The sequence below is a fragment of the Bos indicus genome, chromosome 8, assembly GCF_029378745.1.
Source record: "Bos indicus isolate NIAB-ARS_2022 breed Sahiwal x Tharparkar chromosome 8, NIAB-ARS_B.indTharparkar_mat_pri_1.0, whole genome shotgun sequence".
NCBI lineage: Eukaryota > Metazoa > Chordata > Mammalia > Artiodactyla > Bovidae > Bos > Bos indicus.
In genome coordinates this window covers 28,465,961-28,482,879 of record NC_091767.1, presented here as the reverse complement: position 1 = coordinate 28,482,879, position 16,919 = coordinate 28,465,961, and the positions used below count along the sequence as shown (strand labels likewise).

Genomic DNA, 16,919 nt, shown 5'->3' with positions numbered 1-16,919 from the left:
GGATTGATCCCTTGATCATTATGTAGTGTCCTTCCTTGTCTCTTGTAATCTTTATTTTAAGGTCTATTTTGTCTGATATGAAGATTGATACTCCAGTTTTCTTTTACTTCCCATTTGCATGGAATATATTTTTCTCTTCTCTCACTTTCAGTCTATATGTGTCCTTATGTCTGAATTGGGTTTCTTGTAGACAGCATATATATGGGTCTGTTTTTGTATCCATTCGGCCAGTCAGTGTCTTTTGGTTGGAGCATTTAATCCATTTACGTAAAATAATTATTGATACAAATGTTCCTATTGCCATTTTCTTAATTGTTTGGGTTTGATTTTGTAGATCTTTTTTCTTCTCCTGTGTTTCTTGACTATATAAGTCTGTTTAACATTTGTTGTAAAGCTGGTTTGGTGGTACTGAATTCTCTTAACTTTTGCTAGTCTGAAAAGCTTTTTATTTCTGCATCAGTTTTGAATGAGATCCTTGCTGGGTATAGTAATCTTGGTTGTAGATTTTTCCGTTTCAGTACTTTAAATATATCCTGCCATTCCCTTCTGGCAGGGAGTTTCTGCAGAGTTTCTGCTGAAAGATCAGCTGTTAGGCATATGGCGTTTCCTTTGTATGTTACTTGTTGCTTTTACCTTGCTACTTTTAATATTCTTCATTTGTGTTTAGTCTTTGTTAGCTTGATTAGTATGTGTCTTGGCATGTTTTCAGAGAAGGCAATGGCACCCCACTCCAGTACTCTTGCCTGGAAAATCCCATGGATGGAGGAGCCTGGAAGGCTGCAGTCCATGGGGTCGCTAAGAGTCAGACACGACTGAGCGACTTCCCTTTCACTTTTCACTTTCATGCATTGGAGAAGGAAATGGCAACCCACTCCAGTGTTCTTGCCTGGAGAATCCCAGGGACGGGGGAGCCTGGTGGGCTGCCGTCTATGGGGTTGCACAGAGCTGGACACGACTGACGCGACTTAGCAGTAGCAGTGGCATGTTTTTCCTTGGGTTTATCCTGTATTGGACTCTTTGTGCCTCTTGGACTTAATTGACTATTTCCTTTTCCATGTTGGGGAAATTTTCAACTATAATCTCTTCAAAAATTTTCTCATACCCTTTCTTTTTCTCCTGGGAGCCCTCTAATTTGAATGTTGGTGCATTTGATATTGTCCCAGAGGTCTCTGAGACTGTCCTTAGTACTTTTCATTCTTTTTACTTTATTCTGCTCTTCAGAAGTTATTTCCACCATTTTAGACTTCCCTGCTGGCTCAGATGGTAAAACGTCTGCCTATAATGTGGGAGACCCAGGTTCAATCCCTGGGTTGGGAAGATCCTCTGGAGAAGGCAATGGCACCCCACTCCAGTATTCATGCCTGGAAAATCCCATGGAGGGAGGAGCATGGTAGGCTACAGTCCATGGGGTTCAAAGAGTTGGACACGACTGAGCGACTTCACTTTCACTTTCTTTCCACCATTTTATCTTCCAGCTCACTGATTAGTTCTTCTGCTTCAGATATTGTGCTATTGATTTCTTCTAGAGTATTTTTAATTTCAGTAATTGTGTTGTTTTTCTTTGTATGTTTATTCTTTATTTTGTCTAGGTCTTTGTTAATTCTTGCATTTTCTCCATTTTGTTTTCAAGGTTTTTGATCATCTTTACTATCATTATTCTGAATTCTTTTTCAGGTGGTTTGCCTATTTCCTCTTCATTTATTTGGAATTCTGTATTTCTAGTTTGTTCTTTCATTTGTGTTCTATTTATCTGCCTTTTCATTATTTTTTTTTTAAGTTATTGTGTTTGAGGCTCCTTTTCCCAGGCTTCAAGGTTGAATTCTTTCTTCCTTTTGATTTCTGCCATCCTAAAGTTGGTCCAGGGACTTACCTGGTGGCTCAGACGGTAAAGCACCTGCCTACAATGCCGGAGACCTGGGTTTGATCCCTGGGTCGGGAAGATCCTCTGGAGAAGGAAATGGCAACCCACTCCAGTACTCTTGCCTGGAAAATCCCATGGATGGAGGAGCGTAGTAGGCTACAGTCCATGGGGTCACAAAGAGTCGGACACAACTGTGTGACTTCACTTCAAGATTGGTCCAGTGGTTTGTGTAAGCTTCATATAGGGTGAGATTTGGGCTGAGTTTTTTGTTTGTTTGTTTGTTTTTCCTCTGATGGGCAAGGCTGAGTGAGGTGATAATCCTGTCTGATGATGATTGGCTTTGTATTTCTGTTTGTTTGTATTTAGATGGGTAGCACAGTGTGCTACTGGTGGTTAGGTGATGCCAGGTCTTGTATTCTAGCGGTTTTCTTTGTGTGAGTTCTCACTATTTGACACTCCCTAGGGTTAGAATGATCTCTGTTCATTTCCAAGGCAAACTATTCAATATCACAGTAATCCAAGTCTGTGCCCCAACCAGTAATGCTGAAGAAGCTGAAGTTGAACGGTTCTATGAAGACCTACAAGACCTTCTAGAACTAACACCCAAAAAGATGTCCTTTTCATTATAGGGGACTGGAATGCAAAAGTAGAAAGTCAAGAAACACCTGGGGTAACAGGCAAATTTGGCCTTGGAATACGGAATGAAGCAGGGCAAAGACTAATAGAGTTTTGCTAAGAGAACACACTGGTCGTAGCAAACACCCTCTTCCAACAACACAAGAGAATACTCTACACATGGACATCACCACATGGTCAACACTGAAATCAGATTGATTATATTCTTGGTAGCCAAAGATGGAGAAGCTCTATACAGTCAGTAAAAACAAGACTGGGAGCTGACTGTGGCTCTGATCATGAGCTCCTTATTGCCAAATTGAGACTTAAATTGAAGAAAGTAGGGAAAACCACTAGACCATTCAGGTATGACCTAAATCAAATCCCTTATGATTATACAGTGGAAATGAGAAATAGATTAAAGGGACTAGACCTGATAGATAGAGTGCCTGATGAACTATGAACGGAGATTCAAGACATTGTACAGGAGACAGGGATCAAGACCATCCCCATGCAAAAGAAATGCAAAAAAGCAAAATGGCTGTGTGGGGAGGCCTTACAAATAGCTGTGAAAAGAACAGAAGCGAAAAGCAAAGAAGAAAAGGAAAGATATAAGCATCTGAATGCAGAGTTCCAAAGAATAGCAAGGAGAGATAAGAAAGACTTCCTCAGCAATCAATACAAAGAAATAAAGGAAAACAACAGAATGGGAAAGACTAGAGATCTCTTCAAGAAAATGAGAGATACCAAGGGAACATTTCATGCAAAGATGGGCTCGATAAAGGACAGAAATGGTATGGACCTAACAGAAGCAGAAGATATTAAGAAGAGGTGGCAAGAATACACAGAAGAACTGTACAAAAAAGATCTTCACGACCCAGATAATCACGATGGTGTGATCATGTATAGATTGTAGTAAATGGTGGAGAGTTTGTCTGCTTGAAACTCAAGGCTGAAGTACGCTGAGCACTTAGGACAACTAAGGTAAAAGGAAGGTGATGCAGAAGGAATAATGAAGTCATGAATACACGGTTCTCAGAGATGACTGTGAGTCATTCTAGGTTCCAAAAAGGAGGATGACCAGGTGATATTAAAAAAAAAGCTGAAAAGTTAATTAAATTTCATAGTGCCATTAAAATCGACAGCTATAACAGAGGGGGATAAAAAGGAGAAAAAAGAAAAAAAAATTCAAAAGAATTTACAGAACAAGTCAAAACATAAGAATAATAAATGTTTTTCTTGAGTCACCTCTGTCAGAGTCCTTTCCCTCGCTGGGAGTCACAGTCCACCTCACCTCCCTAGGATGCCCTCCAAAACTCTGCTGTTCTCTGGACCTGTTGTGGGGGCAGCTCAAATTCTAATCTGGTTCTATTCCTATATTTTCTTGCCTCCAATATCTACAGCCATCAGAACTAGTGCGTTTTTTTGTGGGAGCTCTCAATGACCTTTTATATATTCCATAGACACAGAGTCTGCCTAGTTGATGATGTGAATTTAATGTGCAGCTTGTACAGCTGGTGGAAAGGTTTTGAGTCTTCTCCGTTAGTCACACTGCCCCTGGGTTTCAATTGTGGTTTTATTTCCACCTCTGTCTGTGGGTCGTCCACTGGGGTTTGCTCCTGAGGCTGCCCTGGGGGACTTGGGTTTGCCCTGTGAAGGCCAGGTGTGGAGGTGGTGCAGCTGCTTGGGTCCAGGGGTTCTGGCAGCACCACGTACTCAGGGGAGTTGGCGGCTAGAGCAGCAGGAAATATAGTGCTCCAGAAGGGTATGGCAACCACTATTGGCCAATGTGCTCCAGTATTCTTGCCTGGAGAACCTGCCTCCCTGACAGAGAAGCCTGATAGTCCATAGGGTTGCAAAGAGTTGGACACTACTGAAGCGACCCTGTGTGCATAGACGCAAGACTTGTTTTGCCTGTGGCAGCTCTATCCCAGTGAGCGTTGAGTGTGATGGTGGTGCAGCTGCTTGGCTTGCGGGGACTCTGGCGGCACCAAGTGTGCAGGGACACAGACTGCCTCTGCTGCAGGAGTTATGGTCTTATCAGAGTCTTTTTTTCTAGCCTCTTGTAGCTGGCAATCAGAAGGCCACTTTGACCGGTCTTTCTCCGTAGCTCTGCCAGTTCAGGCCCTTAGAGGGCTCCCTTGCCTGGGATCTTTCTCTATTGTTCAGTGTGTCAGGAACATAGAGGGGTCCCCCTGCCTGGGGTCCTACTCTGTAGTTCAGTGCATCAGGTGTTTGATGGGCCAGCCTCTCTATTGTTCAGCTGCCAATGCTGTGGGGCATGTGGGGAGAGAGAGGCTATGGTGATGGCCCCACCCTCTACACGTGACTCAGCAGTATCACCTTGCTTCCATGGCTGCCCAGCTTTCCTCCACAGGCATTTCCCACCACAGTCTCCTCCCTCACATCTCCTCGATCTGTCTTTCTGTAGTCAACAGCAGCCCTCGCCCTGAGATTGAGCCACAATCCCTAAACTCCAGCTCACAGCTGTTACACCTTCCAGGGGATCTACATCTCTGTATGTATGGCTCTGGCAGGGATTGTCTGATTCTCATTCCATTTAGGCTGCCACAGATCAGCTGTTTCACTCTCAGCCTTAGATGTTTCTTCTGTGATTCAGACAGTTGCCCCAATGTGGGGATCCGACCCCTGCTTCAGTTCCCCCTACCCACTGAGGGCAGGTCCAGTCCTACTAACACTCCTGTTTTTCCCCCTAGTTCCTTCATCCTACCGAGTTTTGCGTGGGTCTATATATTCTTTTTTACTGGTCAGGTACTCCTCTCTGCTCTCAGCCGGTGTTCCGCATGCACTTCTATGTCTGAAGGTGTATCCTGATGTATCCGTGGAGAGAGATGTACTCCACATCCACCTACTCCTCCACCCTCTTGTTCTCCCCCATACAAATGCTTTTTGAATGTGTATTATGGGCCAGAAACTGTACTAGCCTTTGGGGAAACAAACAGACACACAAATAACAATCACAACAACATATGTATGTCTATATATCTCATTGTTTCTTTCTTCAAGATAGAGACAGTGTAATTCCAGTATACTGTGGTAAATATGTTGGAGAAGGCAGTGGCACCCCACTCCAGTACTCTTGCCTGGAAAATCACATGGACGGAGGAGCCTGGTAGGCTGCAGTCCATGGGGTCGCTGAGGGTCGGACACGACTGAGCGACTTCACTTTCACTCTTCACTTTCATGCATTGGAGAAGGAAATGGCAACCCACTCCAGTGTTCTTGCCTGGAGAATCCCAGGGACGGGGGAGCCTGGTGGGCTGCCGTCTATGGGGTCGCACAGAGTCGGACACGACTGAAGTGAGTTAGCAGCAGCAGTGGTAAATATGTACCCGTAAGATGCAGTTCTGCATCCATTTAGATAGTTATTCATCTATGAAGCATACTTAGAAAACCCAAGGGTTGGCTGGGAATTTCTTAGAAGAAAATTAAAGCTTGAACGGGGCTTTGAAATGTGAGGAAAGATGAGAAGGGCATTTCAGCAGAGAGTAGAATGTGCAGATGCGTGGAAGCATGAATGGCCAGACAGCCTCAGTGCAGCAGTAAGTGCAAGGAGAGTGCAGGAGACGAGGTTGAATGAGACAGGTGGCAGCCAGGTAATGGGAGAACTTTTTTCTTTGTCATTTTTGAGATACTTGGATCTTTACTATGGAGCAGGGAGACTAAATTAAGGTTTGAGATAAGGAATGATGTGGTCAGATTTCCTTACTAAATTGGGGCTTTGGGAGGCACATTTGCAGGCCATAAATAGTGAATAATGAAGTTGGTAATGAAATAATGAAGAATGTGAGTTTGTAGGCTAGATGAGTACTGGTGAAGATTTGAGACTAGATAGTGATGATGAGTGGTGTCAGAAGAAAGGATATGAAGCTGATTTAGTAAAAATGGGAACGTTAAAGGCAGGGAAGGGTGGTTCCCAAGATGGGCAGTATGATTAACTAATATTGGGAAAACAAAAAGAGGAACAGGCTTTTTTTGCGCCCCCCCTCCTTTTTTGTTAGCGAAGAAAAGGGAGACAATGATGAGTTTTGTTTTGGAAATACTGAGTTTAAGGTAAAGTGGAGTGAGTGATCAGCAGGATATGAGAGTCTAGACCTCAGGAGAAAAGTCAGAGCTAAAGATAAAGGTTTGAGATTAATGAACATAATTCTTCTGGCAAATAAAGAAGGTGGTATAGCAATTGACAGGAGAAACAAGACATTATGGATAAGTGGGAAGGCTAGGATATACATTTTGAGAGATTAATTATGCCACTGGAGTTTGAAGTCTTTGAGGAATGGAGTTCTGTCTCCTTAATTTTTATATGCTCAGCATCTATCATAGTGCTTGATACCCAGTAGGTGCTTGATGAATGTTTGTTGAATGAGTCAAACTTTTTTACCATTGCCCAGTCTCTAAACACAATTAAAACTACCTCCAGATTCCAGTGCAAGTCTTGCTGATACTGTCTTCATTTTTTATTTTTAATTATTTTTAAAATTTTACTTTATTTAGTTTGTCTGGGCTGGATCTTAGTTGTGGCACAAGGGATCCAGTTCCCTGACTAAGGATGGAACCTGGGTTCCCTGCATTGGGAGCATAGAATCTTAATTTCTGGACCACCAGGGAAGTCCTGTGTCTTCATTTTTTGATTGCTGAAAATAGCATGTGTATTTACTTTGCATAATCTACGTCTAGAGGAGAAAGCCTAGATTCACACTGGCAACAAATTTTATAGGTAGCAACTAATTTGATTTCTATGAAGTGGAAAGATGATAACTTCTATTGTTAGGAAAAATTTTAGAGTAGAATCGAGTCAAAGAGAATGTAACAGGTGAAGATTTTGAGTGGCCACATCTTTACATGTGATTCTTACCTTAAAAATGTGAATGATAATATTTGGTAATACATAGTTAACTTTGCTTTTTAATTTTCAGATCATTTATGTGGAATGCAAAGGCCACAGAATAATTTTTAATTAATAAAGCTGACAGTTATTTTAAAGTTGAAACATGATCATATGCCTCTAATAGCCCAGTTTTAAGTGACTTATTAATGACTCTCTGAATGTTACTTATGAAACTTATGGTCTTTGAGCCTGTTTCCATTTTTGGTTTCTTGATCCTGATTCTGAAGATCAGCTGTGCAAGACATACAGGTGTTAGCACAGCTGGCTTGCTGATGGCAGCTCTGTCCATATAGCTGTCTTGTGTGTCATCATTCATGTTGTTCAGTGTCATTCTGACCTAGCCAAGCTAAAAATGGTACTTCAGCTCAAGAGGGATTTAAAAACCTTGACAAACTAAAGATAAGAGACCACAGAATGTCGTGTCCATGTGCTTACCAGTACATCTAAATAACTAATTTCAGTGTGTATCTGTCTTTACCCTTTGGAATAATTTGCCCTAGGGAAGAAAATATCTCTGTGTGGAGAACTCTTAACAATTCATAAATACATCTTTCTGTACTCAAGTATGCGTTTTCTGTTTGTTTAAACAGATCAAGGTCACAGTAATCTATCTGCAAGGAGCAGTCTATGGTATATAACCTACGCCTCAGATTTATCATCCTGCCTAGTGCCTTTATACAGTGTCTGTGATTATATCATCCTATTTTCCAGGTTGATAATTTGATTTGAGGGTTCAGTTTTTCAGATCCTTAATTGGGATGTAGCCCAGCTTGATAATTTGATTCAAGAGATCAGTTTTGTAGTTCCATAATTGGGATTGAACAATAATGTGTGGGGTGGTTGTGGTCGTGGTAGATTTTGCCTTTTTTTTCTGGTGACAGCAGAGAGAGTTCTGGCTCTTCTCCAGAGTTGGAGGTTAAATTAAATAACTTGCAGCAAAAGCAGGCTAGTTTCTCACTTCCTTCTTTTCAAAGGAGGGGTTTCTGCGCTTGCTGCAGTGCCAGTGGAGTGCCTGCTTCTGCTGCACAGGCCAGGGTCTCCATCCCACAGGTACGGAGCACAGCAGGAGCTGTTGCACATACCTTGGGACCTTGTAGTTTGGGGATCTTCCAAGTGAGATTATGGCCATTGTGTAAGGAAGATTGCTCACAGGTACCTGTCTCTCAGTATGGTAATTGTGTGTGTGTGTGTGTGTGTGTGTGTGTGTCTGTGTGTCTGTGTGTCTGTGTCTGTGTGTGTTGAAGGGTCAGGGAGAAAAATACATGAATGAATGAAAAATGTGTGCAGGTCCAATGAAACTACTGAGGAAAATCAGGGTGTTTCGATAACAGTCTTCACTGCTGACCACAAAACTACTTTTATGACACACATTTTTGCTAAGCCTGCCAGACAAGGGACAAAGAGAAGGAAAAATAAAATGGTGTTGACTTTTAGGTAGGGAAATGGAAGGAGTAACAAGATCTTGAGCAATTTGCTCATCTGTTAACTGTCAGTGTAGATACTCAGAGGCACTGTTATGTGTTGCTAGGAGCCCTGGACACATTTCCCCAGATTAGGGCTGGCAGTAGCTCTTTCACAAGGTGGATGGCAGAATGAAGTGTGATAGTGTGGAGAGCACTTTGAAAAGTATGAAGTACTTTTGGAAGTGCTAGCGGTATTGTTACTAATAAGAACAGTACTACACTCTATCCATTTCATGAACTAACTTGTTAAGGAAAAGGCAAAAGGGGGAGATATCCATTTAGTCATCACCGTCTAACTTGTGAATGTCATTTCTGCTGTGATGATGTGCTTTAATCCCTGCTTCTGTCACTGGACACATACCATGTTTTTTGGTTATCCTCGCTTTCCTACTACCTCATAGAATTTGTGAGTTTGGAATGACGTTCATATTTGATCACATGCTCACTGAGAACCTCCGTATGTATAGGGTCTTTCTGTTGCTAGTGTTATTACAGAGCATATGGTCCATACTGGTGAATACCCTTCTCTCTCTTTTTACAAAAGATCTCCATGAAATTAAAAGACGCTTGGAAGGAAAGTTATGACCAACCCAGATAGCATATTCAAAAGCAGAGACATTACTTTGCTTGGAAGGAAAGTTATGACCAACCTAGATAGCATATTCAAAAGCAGAGACGTTACTTTGCCAACAAAGGTCCGTCTAGTCAAGGCTATGGTTTTTCCAGAGGTCATGTATGGATGTGAGAGATGGACTGTGAAGAAAGCTGAGCGCCGAAGAATTGATGCTTTTGAACTGTGGTGTTGGAGAAGACTCTTGAGAGTCCCTTGGACTGCAGGGAGATCCAACCAGTCCATTCTGAAGGAGATCAGCCCTGGGATTTCTTTGGAAGGAATGATGCTAAAGCTGCAACTCCAATACTTTGGCCACCTAATGCGAAGAGTTGACTCATTGGGAAAGACTCTGATGCTGGGAGGGATTGGGGCAGGAGGAGAAGGGGACGACAGAGGATGAGATGGCTGGATGGCATCACTGACTCGATGGATGTGAGTCTGAGTGAACTCTGGGAGTTGATGATGGACAGGGAGGCCTGGCGTGCTGCGATTCACGGGGTTGCAAAGAGTTGGACACGACTAAGCGACTGAACTGAACTGAACTGATGCCTGTGCTACTTGTTTAACCAAATTTTCTGTAGTTTAGTTAGACCCAATCAAGTTATCTATCAGACTATGTAAAACTTGAAAGAAGAAGCCAGAAAGTATCTATGAGATGGCATCCTATATGTTAGTGGTATAAGGTTTACTCGCTAGAAATTGTTTATACATTCTCTGGTGAGATGTGATCATTAAAAAATTTTTTATAGATGGTGAAAAGTATAGTCTTTCTTGCTATATCTCTGAGGCAGGGGGATGGCCAACATTTTCTGTAGAGGGCCAGATAGTAAATATTTTAGGCTTTGTGGACCATATGGTTTCTGTCTCAACTATTCAACTCTGTCCTCTTAGCTGGAAAGCAGCCAAAGACAATAGCTAAGTGAGTGGGTGTGGCTGTGTTCCAATAAAACTTTATTTACAGTAACAGGCGGGGGTCTGGATTCAGTCCTTGGGTTGTAGTATGCCAACTGCACTCTGCTCTCTAGGGCATAAGATGAAAAAGAATACATAGGCTGCTCTGGTGTATATGATGAAAAATAGGATAAAGAGAGACGGGAAAGTGATGAGGAATCAATGGAAGTGAAAGGAAGTACAGAAGAGGAAGTAGGAAAAAGGAAGGTGGGGAATGGAGGCATAGTAAAACGTGAACACAGGATGATAAGAGTGGAAGTTGCGGGAAATATTGTTGAGATCTGTATATGATGGGAATCGCTCTGGTAAGGTTTATTTTGAAGTATTGGAGGCCTTAATGGATTGGAACAAATGAAATTTTAGGCAGGCCTGATTATCATTTACTTTTCCCAGGCATTCAAGATTCAGACACTGTATACATCTTCTTACACGTGTTCTCAAATGTATCTGAGTTTTTCATCAACAACCCTTACTGCTTTTTCCTGGGTATTCTATTGGTAAAAACACAACTAGTATCATATTTCATGGATTTTTAAAAATAGCTGGAACATTGGGTGCAAAAGTCTTTATAGTTGTGTGTGATAAAAGATGCAGGTTCTTATTTTGGGAATTGAATGTTTTTCTAAAAATGGCTAGCTTAATTTTATAGTTGATGTATCTAGCAGAAATAGTTTTTTGCGTGTTAGTAAGAGTACAGAACGAAGAAGGCAATGGCACCCCACTCCAGTACTTTTGCCTGGAAAATCCCATAGACAGAGGAGCCTGGTGGGCTGCAGTCCATGGGGTCGCTAGAGTCGGACACGACTGAGCAACTTCACTTTCACTTTTCACTTTCATGCATTGAAGAAGGAAATGGCAACCCACTCCAGTGTTCTTGCTTGGAGAGTCCCAGGGATGGGGAAGCCTGGTGGGCTGCCGTCTATGGGGTAGCACAGAGTCAGACACGACTGAAGCAACTTAGCAGCAGCAGCAAGAGTACAGAAAATTACGAAAGATTGGCTTGAGATAAAAGGCTAATCAGAGGAATAGAAACAGTGCGGTATAGATCTAAAGAATTACTTAAATCTGGAACTAAATTGTTGCAATAAATTAAATATTTCTTAACGGTGTTTTGAACTTGTTAAGTTTTATTTATTTTTTGTCATTTGCCTCTGTTTCTCTTGTTTCTTATGGCATATCTATGAGAAATATCTGCTTTCTGAAAGTATGTAATAAGAAAGGGAGAAAGTAAACTACATTTTCTAAAAATCAAAATTTAAGAATGGAGTAATACGGGTATGCTTTCCTTTAGTTTTTGTGAAAATATTATAAAATTATACAGTTTTTATAGGAAGTTATAAAAATGTATACAATTTTGCAATTGAGATTTATACTGTGAAATTCTTTGAAAAAATTTATGTTAAAATGAAGCGTTAGTCATTTTAAAGTAGAAAAATATTATATATGTGTTACTCATATCTATAAATAAACCAGAGTAAAAAGAATATAGAATCTAATTATAGGATGAATAATGATATACTGTAGCAGAATTAAAGGCTGGCTTTTGAAATTATGATTTCCAATTAATTTTAAATTTGAAATTATAATTTAATCCATGGATAGGTGATGATGGTGTTTTAATCCTAATTCACACTAAAATCTTTATTTTAAAAGGTGAACCTAATTTTCCTAGTAGGGTGAGAAACAGTTTTATTGTTTTAATATTGTTACTTCAAAATTTTTTTTGACAGTAAAGAAATTTACTTTAAATTCTCATTTTTGAAAGGGACCATTTAGTATCCAGTGGGCAGTATTTCCTAAAGAAATCCTGCTTCTGCCTTTTCTGCTCGTAGTCACTTTGTTCTCAGCCTGTATATTCTGTTTTTAGTGCAGTAGGGCGGGAGTCTTTCCTTACTGTTCTGTGTTGAACTGTTTCCTGTTTATTCTTATTCACACTCTGATATTCAGACGCGCCTTTTGCATCCTTTCCGAGCCCCCGCCCCGCTCCTTTAGTTTTGCTCGTCTTTCCCTCCTGCTCTTTGCTGCACTGTTAGATTTTCACTAGCCCTAGTGTCACTGTTTTATATTCTTTCAACATGATGCGTTCACTCCCTTTATCCATTAAAATAAAAGAATTTCTGGTCAATCCTTTATCAAGACTTAAAAAAAACTTCTTGAAATATTTGGCGAACATTTTAGTTTGCCTATTTTCAAAGTTTTGATTTAACATAAAAGTGGGAAGAAAACTCTTATATTTTGGTAGAAATATTTGTGATGTTATTTCTGTTATATATCATGGGCACTGTCTCTTTGTGGCACCTCCAACATTCAACAGATAATTTATAATTAAATGAGAGTATTAACACATGCATGCTGTTCAAATAATGTTGTAATTGTGATGCCCATCATTAGGTTTAGCAAAACAACTGCATTTTTATTTTTTTCCCTATCTCATACAAATACGAAGAGTTACTTCGTTTGGCAAATTAAATAATGTTGTAGTGAAAATGTTAATTTGACAATAAATCACAGTTTTAAATGCCAGATGCCCCTGCTTAATGTTCAGAAAGTTTATTTAGAGGATATACAATGTGGCTTAGTGTTCCTGTATGTCAGGCTTCACAGATGAAGTATGATGCCTGATATTAATCGGGTTAAAGGACCGCCAGCGCCTGGAGTGTGTTGTGGATCGTACCTACGTTGCTCATAGCCGCCCCCCGCCCCCTGCCCTCCCACCCTTTGCCCATATTAGCAATCTGCTTTTGTACTTTGACATCCAGGATTTCCCTAGTGAATTTTGTCACAGAAAAAAGAGAATCATCAATATCGCAGTTAAACTTGACTTTCAAAGCTAATAGTATCTCATTTGGGGGCTCAAATTTAATAAATTTTCTTTGATTCTGGGTGAGTTTTTAAACATCAAACAATGAATTGGCCAGGGTGCAGTAAAATATTTAGATCTATTGACTGTTGTTCAGAAGGGTAGAAGGCACAACACTAGTGGTTTGATGTTGATAAATTCTCAGGACCTTAATCCACATTAATGTTTTCTTTTATCTGAGTGCAGATTGGTGACAAAAAAAAAAAAAAGAGCAAGAGAAGGTGTCCATGCATATAAAATATAAAACCTCAAGCAAAGGCATTTGTAGAATGTGATTTATTTTGTTAAGTGAGTTAAAAGCGTTCTCATCCTGACTGAAGACTAGAGAGTGTTTGTTACAGATAAATATATGCATTCTGTATTGGGACTCTGGTATGACTATTGTACTCACACTATTATACAAATTGCATTATAGTGTATGTTTTACAGCATACACTTTGACATGCAGTTATTGGCAGAAATTCTTCAGCTCATCTTAGGAGGATAAGGATGTTTATAGCCTAGATTAGCACAAACTATGAAAGATGTCATCATGTGTGTGTGTGTTTGCTGACGTAAGGAAACCTTATGTTGTATGATAGTTCATTCATAGAGTAAGAAATAATTCAAAGTTTTACAAGCTACCCGAATGGAATAGGAAAATGAAGGTGAGGGTTCCTATCATTTATTATTACCAAGTTATATATGAAGTTGCCAAGATAAAACTAGAGATATAAATACAGGTATTTGAACAATGGTGGTTCTCCCCATTCTTGCCCTTTGCTACCTTGTAAAAACTCATTTCGTCCTGTGACTTTAAGCTAGTTGTATACTCTTTATCAAAGACACAGTGTCAAAGAGATAAAATTTTAAAACCTCTTCAGGCATAAGAAAAGTTAGGAAATATGCTTACATATGAAAACTCTTATCATTAAACTATGTGATTAAAGATGAGAGCCTACTGATCTTAAAATTAAACTGTAGAATTTTTGAGGCTTTTATTAAATTTGGAAATTAAAAATGAAAATACCTGTTTCTAAGCATTTTCTTTTATTCATATTATATAGTGAGTATTTCTCATTTGTCCAGAAGGTGGCAGTGTAATATCAACTGCATGTGATGCAGAGACTAGCTTGCGAATTGGTATTTCTCCCGTATCGTATCTGTGATGTGTTTGTATTGTTGCCTTTCTGAACACTTCAAGTATAGTACAAATAGTACTGGTTTTATCCATTATCTTATTTAGAATTCATGTGACCAAGTTGGTTTATATGGATTTAATCATTAAGATTCACATTTAATAAGAGTAAAGAGGGCAAACAAACCTCTTGCTAGTGTATTTTTAAGTCTCCTTGTGTGTTGAACATGTTTGTTTTTATTCTAGAGTGGGTACTGAAGTTGTCTTGTCGAAGACTAGTGCCTAATAACTATCTTCTTTAATATATACCCATTAATACTGTTTAAATTAAATATGTTATTAAGAGAGTGTGAATAAGTAAGAGATTGCTGTTTATTTTTGATTCTTGTGGGCTTGTTTTTCCTTATTTCCTTTTTCTTTTGAGGGTGGAACAGTGAAAAAAATAATTCAAAACCTCTTGATCAGAAGAGCTCCAGCGACTCTTCTTCCCTCTGCTCATTTCAAGCAGGAGGATGCTTTTTCTTCTTAACATTCTCCCCCAGCACTCTGAATTAGAGATTTATTTGCAACGAAAAATCAATTAGTCCTAAATTTATTCATGGATTTCAGGTCTAGCGATCAATGCAAGTCCACTCAGTGGGCTCAAGGGGACCCAGTTCATCCCAGTTAATGTGTCTGAAGGGGAATTACCATTGATGCTATTTTTTTCCCTTTAGGTCAGAGATCAGATCTCGCTGTCACGGACTGCGGCAAGTAGGAATGACTTCACCCTGCAGCTACCCAGACTGCACCTGGAGACCTTTGCAATGGAGGGGCTCAAGGGCGGGCCAGAGGTTGTAGCGTGCCAGGTTAGAGTCTAAATAACATTGTTTGCTACTGACACATGTAGAAAAATAAATTGCACATACTGGGGAGAATGGAAGAAGCCTCAAAGTCTTGCGACTAACTTAAAGGAGATGCAAATAATTTTTCCTCATTTTTCTTCTGTCATGTAACACTATGTTTCACAAGTAATTGTATTTTTTTCTTCAGAGCCTAGAACTAGCCCCTTAAATAATCAGAAAAGTATTTTTTACCAAGGAAAAAAATATATGTTTCATAGCTCAGTACAGTATTAACATTCTTTCTGGGCAGCAGACGACAATAAGACACTAGGCTGTTATCTCTTCAAGCTTGTCTGAATTTGTAGCTCTAATTCTTTTAAAATAAACCACTTTAGATAAAATTATCAGGGGAGATATTTGACATTTTTCAATGTTAATTCCAAAATATATCCAATATTCTTAGGTGGTAATTTCAACAAATCTAGAACCTAGCTCTTCTTTGCATGAAGAGTATTTTATACTTTAGTGATTAGTTTTAATGAACATTGTAATTAATATGTGCCAAAGGAGTTATTTCATTTATAAAACTCAAAGCACTAAATCATAAAACCTTAAATAACTTTAAACTTAGTAAAAATATTTATTTTCAGAAGCTGCAGCTAGCCTTCTGTTCTAGATTACTGTTAGGTTATTGTGACTTTTTTTTTCCTTAGGCTTAAAAATATTTTTTAATCAGACAAAACAAAATTTAGTATGTATTTTATTCTCTCTTTAATGTCCAATTTCTTTATTACAAAAATCTATCAAAGTTATATAAACTATAGGGAGCCTGATAATTCCAAAAGAGGTTGTCCTTGTTCAATAAAACCCTAAAGTTTTCAGTGTATTTAAGAGAAATATCTCTTAAAACTCTGTCTCTGCTTCACATTTTGAGATTTGAGATGAACTTTTTCATTCTTGAAGTGTATGACCCTGTGAAATTTTAACTTTGCACAAAATTAATGTCAGTACAAGTTGGGCTATGTTAATTTTTTCCTACATGCTCCATACCCTAATTTAATTTGTTATTAGTACTCAAATTAATACTCAACAAAGAAAAAATACTTGCTTCTTTCATTAGAATGTCCACATATTATAGTAAAATATATATAATTATATAGCAAAGCATAAGACACTTATTTTTAGTTATAGACTAACATACTATACTATTATTTAGTTCAAGATTAAGATGTACATTTAAAATTTTATTATATGTGAGTACAATATGATTTGATATTTTTCTAGTGGTTGTAAAATAATCCTTTACTTGGTTATCTTAATTTAGAATCTCCTAGGGCTTAGTACTTGTCATAATTCACAAATAAATACTTCTCCCAAACTCTAGATTTTGATGATTTGGAAAGAGACTGATTCCTAGGAATGCCATTTTTTAAAGCAAAACATGAACTTTCTAGAGTTCTGACATCTGTGAATAGCAAGAAGGAAATGTATAAGCTTGTATTTTAAACTACTATCTTTCCCAAGTTCTAATAAAAATAGTTATATGGGTTGCCATATACCTAAACACTTAAGTTTATATTGGTGTGCTCTAATATGCATTATAGTTTAGTAATATATGTTTTGGTTAAGTATGCAGAGAAGAGCACATGATTTGGGCCATAATAGTTTTTCAGGCGCACACGTGTGCATGCACATGCATGCAGGCA

At 39.1% G+C, this 16,919-nt stretch overlaps 1 protein-coding gene across 9 annotated transcripts in view; it reads left to right on the top strand.

Annotated features, from left to right (window-relative positions):
• Positions 1-16,919, top strand: part of CCDC171 (coiled-coil domain containing 171) — a 341,501-nt gene that overhangs the window by 232,720 nt on the left and 91,862 nt on the right. For 8 of the 9 annotated variants that reach the window (XR_011568027.1, XM_070794512.1, XM_070794515.1 and 5 more), the window contains one exon: positions 15,106-15,237. The exons of the other annotated variant lie outside the window; for it this stretch is intronic. Coding sequence is in view for 7 of the 8 variants with exons in the window: in XM_070794512.1 (XP_070650613.1) it covers positions 15,106-15,237 (132 nt within the window). In the remaining variant the exon portion in view is untranslated. The remainder of the gene's footprint in view (positions 1-15,105; positions 15,238-16,919) is intronic. 9 annotated transcript variants of the gene reach the window in all.